The 13,297-nt window shown below is 50.1% G+C and overlaps 1 protein-coding gene across 8 annotated transcripts in view; it reads right to left on the bottom strand.

The window, feature by feature from the left end:
• AFAP1L1 (actin filament associated protein 1 like 1) overlaps positions 1 to 13,297 on the bottom strand; it is a 59,439-nt gene that overhangs the window by 12,610 nt on the left and 33,532 nt on the right. For 3 of the 8 annotated variants that reach the window (XR_004968218.1, XM_036313199.1, XM_036313206.1), the window contains 9 exons: positions 11,970 to 12,068; positions 11,081 to 11,292; positions 8,638 to 8,817; positions 6,580 to 6,714; positions 5,360 to 5,453; positions 4,981 to 5,139; positions 3,813 to 4,024; positions 2,801 to 2,946; positions 2,077 to 2,149 (listed from right to left, as the gene is read on the bottom strand). Coding sequence is in view for 7 of the 8 variants with exons in the window: in XM_036313199.1 (XP_036169092.1) it covers positions 2,077 to 2,149; positions 2,801 to 2,946; positions 3,813 to 4,024; positions 4,981 to 5,139; positions 5,360 to 5,453; positions 6,580 to 6,714; positions 8,638 to 8,817; positions 11,081 to 11,292; positions 11,970 to 12,068 (1,310 nt within the window). In the remaining variant the exon portion in view is untranslated. The remainder of the gene's footprint in view (positions 1 to 2,076; positions 2,150 to 2,800; positions 2,947 to 3,812; positions 4,025 to 4,980; positions 5,140 to 5,359; positions 5,454 to 6,579; positions 6,715 to 8,637; positions 8,818 to 11,080; positions 11,293 to 11,969; positions 12,069 to 13,297) is intronic. The other 5 variants (XM_036313205.1, XM_036313203.1, XM_036313202.1 and 2 more) reach the window with 5 other exon arrangements.

Below are 13,297 nucleotides of genomic sequence, written 5' to 3' on the forward strand. Positions count from 1 at the left end.
ACAGTGCGGTTTACTTTTCTGTGTAAGAACTTCCTGTCCAGGCCCTGTGCTAAGTTCTTTCCTTAAAATATTTCAATTAGCTCTTGCAATAGTCCAGACAGTTAGGTTTTATCGTATCCGTGTGAAGCCCAGAAGTGAAGCCCAGAGAAGTAAAGCCCAAGGTAACTCAGATTGAACCCTCAGTCCAAAGTTTGCTCCTTTAAGTATTAAGCTCTTGCTCCTAAACTCTGCAACTGAGAAAGATCTCAAGCTGCATCCATTGGTTCATCTGTGTCAGAAAGACCATGCAAAGGGAGTCCTAGAGGCGTGACCTCAGAGTGTGACCTAGCACTGCCCAAGGCAGGGGTCCCGATGCGCGTCTGCTTTCCTTGGCAGCTTGGTTCCCCCCTCTCCCCTCGCTGTGGGGCCTGACCCATCACCAGCATCTGACAGAATGTAGGTTTCTGGCTCTCTATGGAGGCTGCTCTATAGAAGGAGCAGTCTGGGTTGTGTGATGGCCACAGAGGCCTCACTGTAATTAGTGAGCTGATATCTCCTCGGTTAGTGAGCGAGACAGGAGACTTGGTCCTGGGAGCTGAAACCCGGACTGTGGATGCCACCAGGTGAAGGCCTACAGGTGTGGCCACCCAGTTATTGCCTCTGCCTCCAGACACCACTGAATCAGCAGCCTTAGTTCACAGAGTGTTAAAGGGCGGAGAGCCCAACACCTGGCTCAAACTGGAATCGTGCTTTCCAGTGTCCAGAGCCCTTCCTCGTCTTGATCTGGGAGCTTTTCACTGTACCACCCGGCCTCCTTTCCAGGGATTCCTCATCCTGCGCCTCATCCCTCCCCTTCCAGCTGCTGGCTAAATGAAAACAATCTCTCTGAGGCAAAGGAAAAAAGGAGCACCATCATGTGCCGCATGATGATGTTTCTGACGAAGCATATACAATGGTGGTCCCATAAGGTGATAATGGAGCTGAAAATGGACTGATGCCCAGTGACATCATAGCCGCCCTAACATTGCAATGCACTGCTCAGTGTTTGTGGGGATGCTGGTATAAAGAAACCTCCTGTGCTGCCAGTCTTGTAAAAGTATAGCACAGCCCTAGCCGGTCTGGCTCAGTGGATAGAGCAGTCGGCCTGTGGACCAAAGGGTCCTGGGTTCAAGTTCAGGCAAGGGCACCTACCTTGGTTGTAGGCACCTCCCCAGGGCACATGCAGGAGGCAGTCAATCAATGCATTTCTCTCACGTCGATGTTTCTCTCTATCTTTCCTTCTCTCTTCCACTCTCTCTAAAGCAGTGGTTCTCAACCTTCCTAATGCCGCAACCCTTCATGTTGTGGTGACCCCCAATTTCATTGTTATAAATTGAACATAATTAAAGCATAGTGATTAATCACAAAAACAATATGTAATTATATATGTGTTTTCTGATGGTCTTAGGCGACCCCTGTGAATGGGTCGTTCGACCCCCAAAGGGGTCGCGACCCACAGGTTGAGAACCGCTGCTCTAAAGGATCAATGGAAAAATATCCTTGGGTGAGGATTAACCAAAAAAAAAAAAAAAAAAAAAGTATAGCATGTACAGTTATGTACAGTACATAGTACTTGATGACAACAAATAACTATGGCACTTGTTTATGTATTTACTATACTTTAAAAAAATTTATTATACTTTTAAATGTTCTTTTAGGGTGTACTCTTCCTACTTATAAAAAAGTGTGCTGTAAAACGGTATACCGTGTTACACCTGCAGCAAGCAGCCTCATACATCTTGTGTTTGCCGTCTCTTGATTGCATCATTTTCTCTTGTGCTTCACTGATTTCATGTTGTTTTGTACAGTAACATGCTGTACAGACTTGTAGCCTAGGAATAGTAGGCTACACCATGTAGCCTAGGTGTGTAGCTGGACCGTCTAGGTTTGTGATAAGTTCACTCTATGATGTTCGCACAAGGTCGAAATTGCCTAAGGACACATTTCTCAGGATGTATCCCTGACACTAAGCGGCGCACGACTGCAGTGAGGGAAAGAGAGAGGGAGAGCTAAGAAGTGGCCTTTGCCATGTTGCTGGGCAGCCCCAAGGGATCGTACCTGCATCTTTTCGTAAGGGACATCGTCGTAGACACGGGGCTCAGGCCACTGATCCTGGCAGGATCTTGCATATCTAGAAGATACAAGGTCTGATGGTGACAGCACTCTGCAGCTTCCAGTGCTTTCCCGTCCCCTCTCTCATTTGATTCTGGCAGCAGCTCATAGTGGGTAATGGAAGGTTAGTGATACAACCATTCCAGGCAGCACTGGGCCATTGCTGTGTTCAGGGCTTTCTAGGCAGAGACCCACAGTGCTTCTCATAACCCAGGAAATAAGTAATGCGTCACCTCCATTATATAAGCGAGAAAACAGAGGGCCCAGACCGGCAAGGAACCAGCCGAGCTGATGACTGTGATAGAGCTGAGATGCGAGCCTAGCTCTTCTAGCACCGAACTCCACGTAGCAGCCCCGTGCCTGCCCGCCCAGAGGCTTGAGGGTGTGAGAGCCTGAGGTTCCAGCATGCGAGCAGAGCCCATGTCACTATAGAAAAGGACTTCTCCACTTTTGCTCACTCCATCCAAGGCTCCCCCGACCCTGGGCCGCCTCCTTTAGCCCGCTCACTCCTGCTGCTGGAAGAGGAACGCACCCACTCTGACTTCCCAAGGGAACAGAGCCCTCCTCAGCCCTCCCGCCCAGTGCCCAGGGCTGGACTCCAAGCCTCTGAGAGGGAGCCGAGACGGGAAAGGTCCTGGGCGGCTGTGGGCTGTGGGGTGCCGGCTCTTACAGGAAGGAGTTGCGCCCGGCGCTGACGATGCTGGTCAAGGTCTCCACGTCCACGTAGTCGTAGTGCAGGGCCTCGGGAGTGACTTTGGAGCCCATCTCCACCAGCAGCAGCCCCAGCCAGCGGCCCATGTCCTCTGAGCAGCTTGCCTGAAGGAGAGGAGGAAAGCTGAGTTCACTTTGGCTGCTGCTCACGTCACTCAACCCCATATTTATACGGTACCTGTTATGTACCCCAAACTTGGGGATCCGAGAAGAACAAGGTTAGAACACATCCAGGAATCCAAATAGCCGCCCCCCTCCCCTCAGTTCAGGTCTCTGCTCATTATCCTCAGAGCCCTACTGACCATTTAGATATGAGAATGTTTGAGTCTTCCTGAATCTTCTTAAAAAAATACTTACTTTTCACTAGAGGAAGCTATTTCTTACATAACCCAATTATATTATTTCTTGTATCATAATCGCCAATTATTTACAGGAAGAACGGCAAGAAATTGCTGGTCAACTAAATGCATACTTATGTTAGTTTTCATTGAAAGAGCATTATTATAAAATCAGCTTAGCCCATACATGCTACATTTGAATGAAGAAAGAACGCTTTTTTTTTGCCAGAGAGCTCTGTGTATAATTTAACAGGAATAAGAGACCCATCTTAAACTATCAAAAATAAAAGTGAGTTACTGAAGTAATATTTCTTGAACTTAAGAACCAAGAGAGGCAGTGGGTACTGGGCAAAGAAAACAAGACCAAGGGGCTGGTTTTAGTTCTAGGATGAGACCAAGAGGCCACTGACCCTCGGTGGAGCCTTGGACAAAGCACTTGGCTGCCCTGGCCTCATTTTCCTTATCTGTAACGTGAGGGGGTAGTTGTTAACATCTTCCTCCAGTGTTAACATTTTAAAATCTAAATAGCCAAAAGATTGACACAAAGAAGAGAGGCCCAAGATAAAAGCCAGCACCCAGGCCATTGCTCCCTTTACTCCCCCCACCAGGGGCCTCTGGACTCTCTTCTCTCACCTCCAGGATGGCCACCTCCTGCCGGTTGCGCAGGATCCTGAAGGCGAATGGGTGTCTGGGCCCAAAGCCTGGGGCTACCTCACAGCCCCCGAGGGCAATGGCATTCACGTGGGTCTGGAGGTCTGTGCGGTCCTTGTGGAAATACAGAGTGTTGCACTTCAGGCGGCACCAGCGTTCCTTCCAGCCGTGGTTCACCATCACGTTCAGGTAGCCTGGGAGGGGAGAGCGCAGTGTGGTGGAGGGTGCCCCAGGGCCACAGCGCCTGGACAGCCCTTGTGCTCTAGTTAGAAGAAGGCCTTCCGATCAGCTCTCTCCTGGCCTGTGATCTCGGGCATCCTCTTCCCTTTCTGAGTTTCAGTTTCCTGTCTGCGAAATGGGGACTGCTAATCATATCTGCACTTCTCCGCACAGCCTTTGGACCACCCCAAGCTTGACGAAAAGGGCAGGGACTGCTATATACAATGAACAAGAGACACAACTCTCTCTCTTGCCTTTCCTCTCCCTAAAATAATGGATCATGCTGACCCCTAGTGGCAGCATGTGGGAGTAAAAGCATCTAACCAAGATAAAGAATTATAAAAGGAGGGCGGTACAGTCCTGTGACCCATGGGTTTAGAAATCCCTCTGCTTACAGAATATTTCTGTAGAGCCAGGCGCCTTTATACTGTTCTTCCAGGGTTAGAGTATTATTGTATATATAAAATATACGATTTTTCTATTGAATTCCAGCACATGGAACACTGCATTTAAATGAGCAGAATAATACGCTTTCCCTCTCAAACCACTTTTAACTCACATTGAATGCATTTAGAATGAAAAGTACTTAAATATTTTTTATACACCTCGTATGTTATATGCTGGGAGATAAGATACTCTCCTCTCGTCATAGTCTGAGACCTAGAGACAGATAATAACTGGAATTAAGGTCACAGAAATATGGGAGTCAGTTGGCTTTTCCTTCTGCTGAGTGTCAGGTCCTCATGGGAGAGTAGAGATGGGAGGACATGGAAAACCGATGGGGTGGGGGTTAGCTATCCAGTGGCAGGATTCTCTCCTCTGTCCTGGGGGCAAGGTGGATGAAGCCTGGAGGGTCTCTTGGCTTGGCCCCAGGGGCCTGGTCAACTGGGTCTGAATTCCCCAGTGAATGCCTAGTATGCCCAGTACCCACCACAGCACGGAACCGCCTCTTCGGTGGAGGACATCGGCAGGTCATCGGCCAGCGCCTTCCTCTTGGAGAAGCTGATGATGCGGGTGATCTTGCGGCCTGCAGCCCTGCTCATCGAACCCTTCAGCTCTGCCAGGCTGCTCTTCTTCCCTTTGCCTGTTGCTGCAGAGATGGGTCAGGGGAGGGGAGGGAGACCCATGTCCCTGGTCTACCCACCCCTCGCCTTCCCAGAGGCCTCGCCCACAGCTCCAGATGTGGGCAGGCCAGGTCACCTCACCCAGGTCTCCAGAGTGGTCAGGCCTGCTCTGCACTGCGTGCGTGTGGCAAGCCCCCTGCCCCTCCCGGCTCTGGCATCCCCACACGATCCCCCACAGGCTCCTACCATGTTCGCAGGCCTCTCTGCGGCCAAGGGTGGAACAGTTATCGCTCATGCCCAGGCTGTCGGAGTCTGAGGTCTGCTTCTCTTGGGATAACCTCTGGAGAAGGACACAGACAGCCCCACATCAGAGGGCCCCTTGTTGGTTCAGTCTCCCCCAGACTCCAGCTCAGGAGGATTAGCTAACAAATATTGGTCAGCAACAATTATGTACTTGATGCCATACCAGGTATGGGGGTGGACCATGATGACTTAGAATAGTTGTATCTTTGAGATTCTCACAGTCTATTTGAGGAGCAAGGAAACTAATTATAACACATTGAGATACATGTCCTAGGAGTTTGGACCAGGTGACGAAGATCTGGGAAGATATTTAAGTGGGAGACTCATGTACTGGTAATGCAACCAGATTAGCAAGTTGGCTCCAGTGGCATCATGGGGGATGTGATAAGAGGGAGCAAGACTGGAAGCTGAAGAGCTACTTAAGAGAGTGTCATTCTGGGCAAGGTGAGACTGGGTAACAGGATGAACCAAGATGACAGTGAGGATGGAGAAAAATAGATGAATTGGCATTTTAAAAAGTCATGACAGGTCAATTAAGTGCCTACTGGGTACAGGCTCCCTATCTGAAAGTGTAACTCATCGAAGAGTGGTAGTAGAAATTAAAGTGGGTCATACATGCAAAGCATTTAGAACAATGCCGGCCCCACAGTCACATTCTATAACTGCTAGCCTGTATTACATCATGCCAGACCCTTGCATGTGGGTCTTAAACCTTCCCCTAGGATTTGGGGCTGAGTCCCTTTATCACCCAGAGTACTGGGCAGAGAGTAGACACTAGCACGTTTTTTCCAATGGTCCGACCAACTACTAAGTGAGTGCTTCACTCATGTCTCAATGGGGCACACTCTGACAGACAAATACAATTTTGTCATGGCTCCTCCATTCGAACGTAACCACTCCTGTCCTGGCAGAGTTAGTCACTCCGTCCTCTGGCTTGTGCTGCACCTTGGATAGAGGCATTCACTCATTGGTTAGAAATTTATCGAGTGCTTACTGTGGGGCCAGCTCTGTACTGGGCACTCCTGGCTTGTGTGACACCACTGTGGGTACCTGCTTCACCACCAGCCCAAGTGTCGACCCCTCCCCCCCCCCCCCCCCCGGGGAAGAGCCTGTGCTGAGCCCCCACTGCCTGGCCCAGAGGAGACTCGTGGAGACAGCTGTACCTTGTCCAGGTCCAGTTTGCACAGGAGGACTGGGGATCTGGGCATGTCTGCCCCCTCGGCCCCTGTGATGGGCTTGCTCACCTCTCGGATGACCTGTGGGGAGGACACACAGCTGTGAGCAGGTGGGCAGGGATGCTGTGGAAGCAAAAGGAAGAATGAGGTCTGTGTGGCCAGGGCTACTGAGCAGAGAGGTTGGGACCACTGGACAGAAGAGACAGGTTGATGCAGCTTCCTGCCACATGTGTGGGCACATCAGGGTTTAAAGAAGCTTTCTCCTGTATCTGTCCCTCGAGTTGAAAAGGTATGGGGCTGGGAACCAAGAGGCTTGGCTTCTAGACCTTGCTCCATTGCTAATGAGTGTGTGGCCTTGAGAAAGCCACTTGTCTGGGCCCCAGTTTCCTCATCTGTTACATGGGTTATAACTTCATTACGTTGTCTGAGGACCAGCAAGATGACGGGTGTGAAGGGCCATGTGAACTGGGCTGCCCTGCACAAGGGTGAGAGACTCACTTCTGTTGACTGTGTTGGACATTTACAACAGCCTGGGGGGCAGCCAGGGTTATTGCTTCTATTTCAAAGATACGGACACTCCAGACGCCAAGGCATTTGCCTCCTCATCCAAGGTCACACAGCATAAGCATCCAGATCATGTAACACAGGTCACCATTTGTGGTTTACAAAGTCAGGTGACTTTGCATGGAATAGCCCATTGTATCCCCTCAGCAGCCCTGTGGGGCAGGGACCACTGTGGTCTCTAAGTTACTGATTAGGATGATGAGGCGCCAAGAGGCGGAGCCATGGTTGCCTGCCCTTAACCTCTGGGCCAATGGCCTCCCAAACCGGAGGTTAAGACAGGCCTCTGAACTCCCAGTCTAGGGCTTCTTTCTCTGACCCACCTGCCCCGTGAGGGCAAAGGCTCCACTAGCAGTCAGGTTCTCCCCTCCTTTCCTTCCTGAGACAAAGGCAGTAAAGAGAAACACTAAACATGGAGGGGGGTGGGGGGTGGGAGAGCTGGTTATCACAGGAAGGAAGGGAGAATGGGGAGGGAGGGGTTTGGTTTCTTTGTTCCAACAGGAAGATCACAGTTGGAGAGAAAAAGGTGTCAGAGTGAAATGGAGGGAGGGTGCAGGGTTGGAGGGCCCCGTGAAAGGGACTGGGGGTGCCGCCTTCATCATCATGGCACAGTAATCACTGATAATTACTGAGCACATATGCCTGGCAGATACTATGTCAGATGCTCTCTAGGATTCTTACAAGAACCATTAATCAGAGGAGGAAACAGAGGCGAAGTCATTTGCAGGTCACACAGCCACTTAGGCCTGGGACTTGAACTCAGGTTTGTGTGTCACCCAAGGCCTCCCTCATCGTCACTATGCCACCCTACCGATGGCCTTTGGTGTAGATTTCCCTGTTAGCTTCTAATCCTGGCCCCAACCACTTGGCTGTGTGGTCTTTGGCAAGTCACATAATTTCTCTGTGCTTCAGTTTCCTCATCTGTAAAATGGAAACAATAATAGTTCCATTGCAAAGAGTAAATGCGGTCATGTGTGTAAAGCTCTTAGGACAATAGATGGCACACAGTAGGCCCAGGACATGCTAACTCTAATGGTTCTGTGCAGCTGCAAGATGCAGAAGCTGGGCCACAGTGGACGTTTCAAGGATCCACATTTCACCTAAGACAAGGATGGAGTTTTCCTTTTTTAAAAGAAAAAAAGGATTAGCTTATCTAGTGGTCAAATCAGCTTCCTTCATAGATATTAAGCTCCCCATTCCAGGAGGTGCATCAGTGCAGGCTGGACAAGCCCTCAGTAGGGACGTGAGGGTGGTGATTCAGATGATGAGAAGAAACACAGGCCTCCTGAGGTCTGCCTCCTGGAGATGCCCGAGGCCCATTTCCACACAGAGGCCCTCGCCATGCACAGGCATCGGCCCCCTCCCTGGAGCAAAGCCTGCTCTTCCAGGGGCAGGGGCCCACCCCACTGAGAGCTGGTCCTGGGAAAGAGAGGGAGGAAGGGAGGGCAGGTAGGGCAGGTGGAAGGGCGGCACAGCTCCCTGTACCTTCAGCCACTCCTCGGCCTGCTCCCGGCTCTGCAGTGCTAGCACCAAGATCTCCGTAGCTCCCTGAGAGAAGCGCAGCTCATGCCTCTTGTGCCGGCTGTCCTTGGGCACGTAGATGACATTGCAGGCATCCAGTGCCAGCCTCAGATGTGGCTGCCGGTCCTTCGAGCTTTTATAACACTGGACAGGGAGAGAAGAGGTCGGGGTCTCCTGGAGTGGAGGGTAGAGGAGGGAGACACCCTTGCACAAAGGGGAGCTCTACCTACCCCACAGATATCTCCCCTCCCCACCCAGCCCAACTGTGGGTGCTACGTGAAGACAGGGGCTGGGGCTGTTCACCCCCGAGAAGAGAGGGGGTATCTTTGGGCAATCTTCAGATATCAAGGGCTACCGAAGGGCCTGGGGGGCACAACTACTTATTAGGAAGAGATGAATTTTAGCACAATACTAGGAAGACCGTTCTAGTCTAAAGAACTTCTCTAAAGAGAAGGAACAGGCTGGCTGGGGAGGAAGTTAGCTCCTTGCTACTAATGGGCTACATGGTAGGAATGTGGGGGAGGGAATTCTAGCAGAGATAGAGGGTTGGGTTTGGGAAGTCAATAGTTTATCAATAATGATGATCACTTCCCAGTTCTTATTATGAGGCCAGCATAACCTTGATAGCAGAACCTGGCAATGACATTACAAAAAAGGAAATTTATAGGCTAATCTCTCTCAAAGCAGTTGCAAAATATTAGCAAAGAGAATCCAGACATGTATAGAAAGCATACTGGGTCAAGACCAAGTAGGGTTTATTCTAGGAACGCAAGAGTGGTTAACATTAAAAACCCAACCATATCATTCATCATACTAACAGGGAAAAGGAGATCCACCACTTATCTCAATAGAAGCAGAAAAAGTGTTTCACCAAATTCTGCACCTTTTTATAACTCAACTCCAATACGAGGAATAGAAGGGAACTTCCTTAATGTGATAATAAGGAACATCTACAAACAACCCACAGCAAAGAGCCTTGATGGTGAATTACCGAAACTTTTCCTTTGACATGTGGACTGAGACAAGGACACCCACTCTCACCACTTCTTTTCACATTGTGCTAGAAGGCCTAGCTAGTGCAGTAAGTCAAGACAAATAGAGGGCATGCGGGGAGGAAAGAGTAAGTCGTGACTCTCGACTGATTCTGGACTGGGATTAGCTTTTCACTGCTCCAGGGTGAGAAAAGGTCATGTTAAGATGAATGTATGTTAGGCAAGGTTTGTCAACAGACTTGGGTAGAAAGCTATTTTTTTTTTCTGAAGTTATGTCTGTCCAATCTTATACTTTGGACTTAAGGGCACATTTTCTATTATGACATAATAGGGATGAGAGATGGCAAACTAAAAAAAACTAAGCAAGTGCTGCATGGATTCAGTTTTGGAAAAAAATGATGTATGAAAATGAGGGTGGAAATATGTATATTGAAACTTAGGCCCAGCTGGTGTGGCTCAGTGGTTGAGCATCGATCTGTGAACCAGGAAGTCACAGTTTGATTCCCGGTCAGGGCACATGCCCGGGTTGTAAGCTTGATCCCCAGTGTAGGGTGTGCAGGAGGCAGCCGATCGATGATTCTCTCTCATCATTGATATTTCTATCCCTCTCTCCCTCTCCCTTCCTCTCTGAAATCAATAAAAACATATAAAAAACCCCTGCAACTTAACAGGCTTGCCCTCTTTGGGACATGTCCACTCGAATCTTCTTTTTCAGTGAATTTTCTTTCTCCTAAACTCTAAGGGTTCCCATGAGACTTGCAACCAGGGTTGCAATGGGCAGCTTGTCCTGGGCAACCCCCCTGAACCTGTCTCCAAGGCCCCCTTTTCTCTGACTCCGCAGTGAGCCAACAGCAGCCCCACCTGGGCTCACTTCCTTCCCCTAACGTTTCTGGAAGGTGAAAGCAGCCACCCAGGCTCTCCTGTTGCTTCTTCTGTCCTAGGCCTTCCTTGTTTCACTGTCCCAGCTTTAATAAACGTACTCTAAAATAAAATAAAAATCCCCAAAATTTAATAGTGGCTCTTGGTCAATGGGATTATAGATGGTGTTTTTAAAAATCATTTTCCACATTGTTTTGCTCTAGCTTTATAAACACTTTACTTGCATAATGAAAACATTGTTTTAAAGCGATAAAAAAAGTTTGTCTTTGGCAAAACCAACTCTTGGTAAAGTCTTTGTCAGGTCTTCTAGTGTTTTTGTGTGTGTGTGTGTGTGTGTGTGTGTGTGTGTGTGTGTGTGTCTGTGTTTTAAATTCTACTCCAGTGGCAGAGCACTGATCTTCAAAGCACCAGGCCTTGAGCCTCTGTGCACAAAGAAAGCCCGGGGTAACTGAGGCAGACATGCCCGCACACACACAGATACACACGCGTGCACAAGTCCACGAGAGGCCGAGAGGAACACGTCCGTGCCCACTCACCAGGAGCTGGTCCTCCTTGATGACGGTCAGCTGCTTGGCCCACTGCCCAAAGCGCTTCTTCCGCAGCAGGAAGGCACATATCCTGCAGTCCCTCACCAGGTGCATGGAGGCCTCCTCGGAGGGCCACTGGTGCGTGGGCTGCAGCCCCTTCCCGTCTTCCTCCTCCTCATCGTAGGACTCGTAGGAGCTGCTCATTGCGTCAGAGTCGTTGTCTGCAGGTGCCATGGGAAAGGACCTGCCACTGTGCCATCAGCTGGGTGGCACCTCCCTACCCCTTCGAAGGCATCCCCGCTCTGGGGCCCCAGGACCACGAAGGGGTGGTTGTGAGGTGTGGTTCTGGTAATGGCTAAACACCGCATGGGTGCTGTGCTTTACCTTTGCCACTAGCTTTGTGGCCTTGGCGACTTCACTTCTCAGAGCTTCAGTTTCCTCATCAGTAAAACCGTCACAGTGAACAACAGTATCATAGTGTCTGCCCGTTTGGGCTGTTGCGAGAGTCAGTGAATGTGGAGTGTTTGGCTGAGTGCCTAGCAGTGAGTGAGTGCTCAGTAAACATCAGCGACTGTCACTACCCCATCATCATTGCATCCACTGTCTCAAGTCATTCTCACGACACTCCAGCAACTCCCCATTTTATACATAACGAAACTGGAGGCTCAAAGAGAATGAATGACTTGTCTAAGGTCGGTCACCAAGAGTCAGGGCAAGGGCTCCATCAGGGGCTCCTGACTCCTGTGCTGGTGATCTTTCCCCTGAATCCCAAGGTCATTGAGGACAAGGGCTTTGGGGCCTCCGTGGGGACACTAATGGGGTCAGGAGGTTGGGCACATGCATGCCAAGGGTCAGGTCAAGGGGACAGAACCCTCCTGAAGGCCCGCCTGGTACTTACAGGAGCTCTTCATTTCTCCGTTCATCCTGGTCGAGGGGTAGCTGCTGTCTGCGTCCTCGTAGTAGCCATCCACAATGGAGTGGGCTGGGCTGCAGCCATCTGTGGGGTTGGCAGAAGGAGCCGCACTTTGGAAAAATGCAGGCAGACTCCAGGGGCCAGGGCTGGGGAAGACCCTGGATACCATTGCCCACTCAGGGGAGAGAGTGGCCCTCCCTGCAGCCCTCCCGGCCAGGGTGTGGCCTCCCCAATGTGTCTCATCTACTGCAGCTCCCCACATGCCCTCTGTGCTCCTGTCACCAGGAACTGTCCTGGTGGGCCTTGTCACACCTCCAGGCCTCGTTCATGCTACTCCTGTGCTCTGTCATTTTCTCTCGGAGAACTCCTACTCACCCTTCAAGACCCAGCGACGTTCTTCTCTCTGACCTTCGCAGGCAGAGCGTGGTCAGCCCCTCCTCACTGACCCCAGAGCACTGGTGTGTGTGGACGTGAGTCTTGGTCCATGTACTACACGGAGTGGTATCCCAGCCCCCTTCCTGTGCCGCCTTTGCCGAATTCTCTGCCACCTCAGCCCTTCTGCTCACTTCCTGATACATCCCCCTCTTTGTATCAAAGCAATTCTCCTTCTAAGCCTCTGTGACTACAAAGGAGGAAATGGACTAGACGAGGTAATACTAATGCATGTCAGAGTGAATACAGCAGCTGCCTGTGCTGGACTTTCACAGCACAATCCCACTCAGGGGTGCAGCACAGTACAGGGGTGGGGTTATCTCACAGTTTGTTCTATTCAGAATTACCAGGTGTCTTTTTAAATTGCCGATCCTTGGGTTGTATCCCCAGAACTTCAGACTCACTGGTGTGGACGGGGCTGAGGACTCTGCACTTTAAAATCCCCCAACTATTTAATAGGACATTTTAAAACATATGTAAAAATAGAAACTATATTGAACTCCAAGGAGTTGGATTTGAAAAAATAAAAGGTTATTTTGATGTAGACCGTCTCTGGAGCACACTCGGAAGTTCAGTGGGTTAAGGGCGTATGTGTTGGGATTGATCAGATTTCAGTTTAAATCTGCCTCCATCATTTGCTGAGTGACCTTGGAAAGAAAACGGTTTTATCTGCGTTTCACCTTCTTCATCTTAAAGCGACACGCACAGTTTCCCCCACGGATTAGCGATATCAGGCATGTAAACTCTCAGCACAGTGCATGGCACATGGTCTTATGGTCCTTCCAGTTCCCAGGCTGCAGGGAGGTAGGAATCAGCCCATTTTACAGACGAGGAAACTGAGCTACACGCATTCTGCTAGTGACAGAGCCTGGATGAGACCA

The sequence above is a fragment of the Myotis myotis genome, unplaced genomic scaffold, assembly GCF_014108235.1.
Source record: "Myotis myotis isolate mMyoMyo1 unplaced genomic scaffold, mMyoMyo1.p scaffold_m19_p_6, whole genome shotgun sequence".
NCBI classification, from domain to species: domain Eukaryota; kingdom Metazoa; phylum Chordata; class Mammalia; order Chiroptera; family Vespertilionidae; genus Myotis; species Myotis myotis.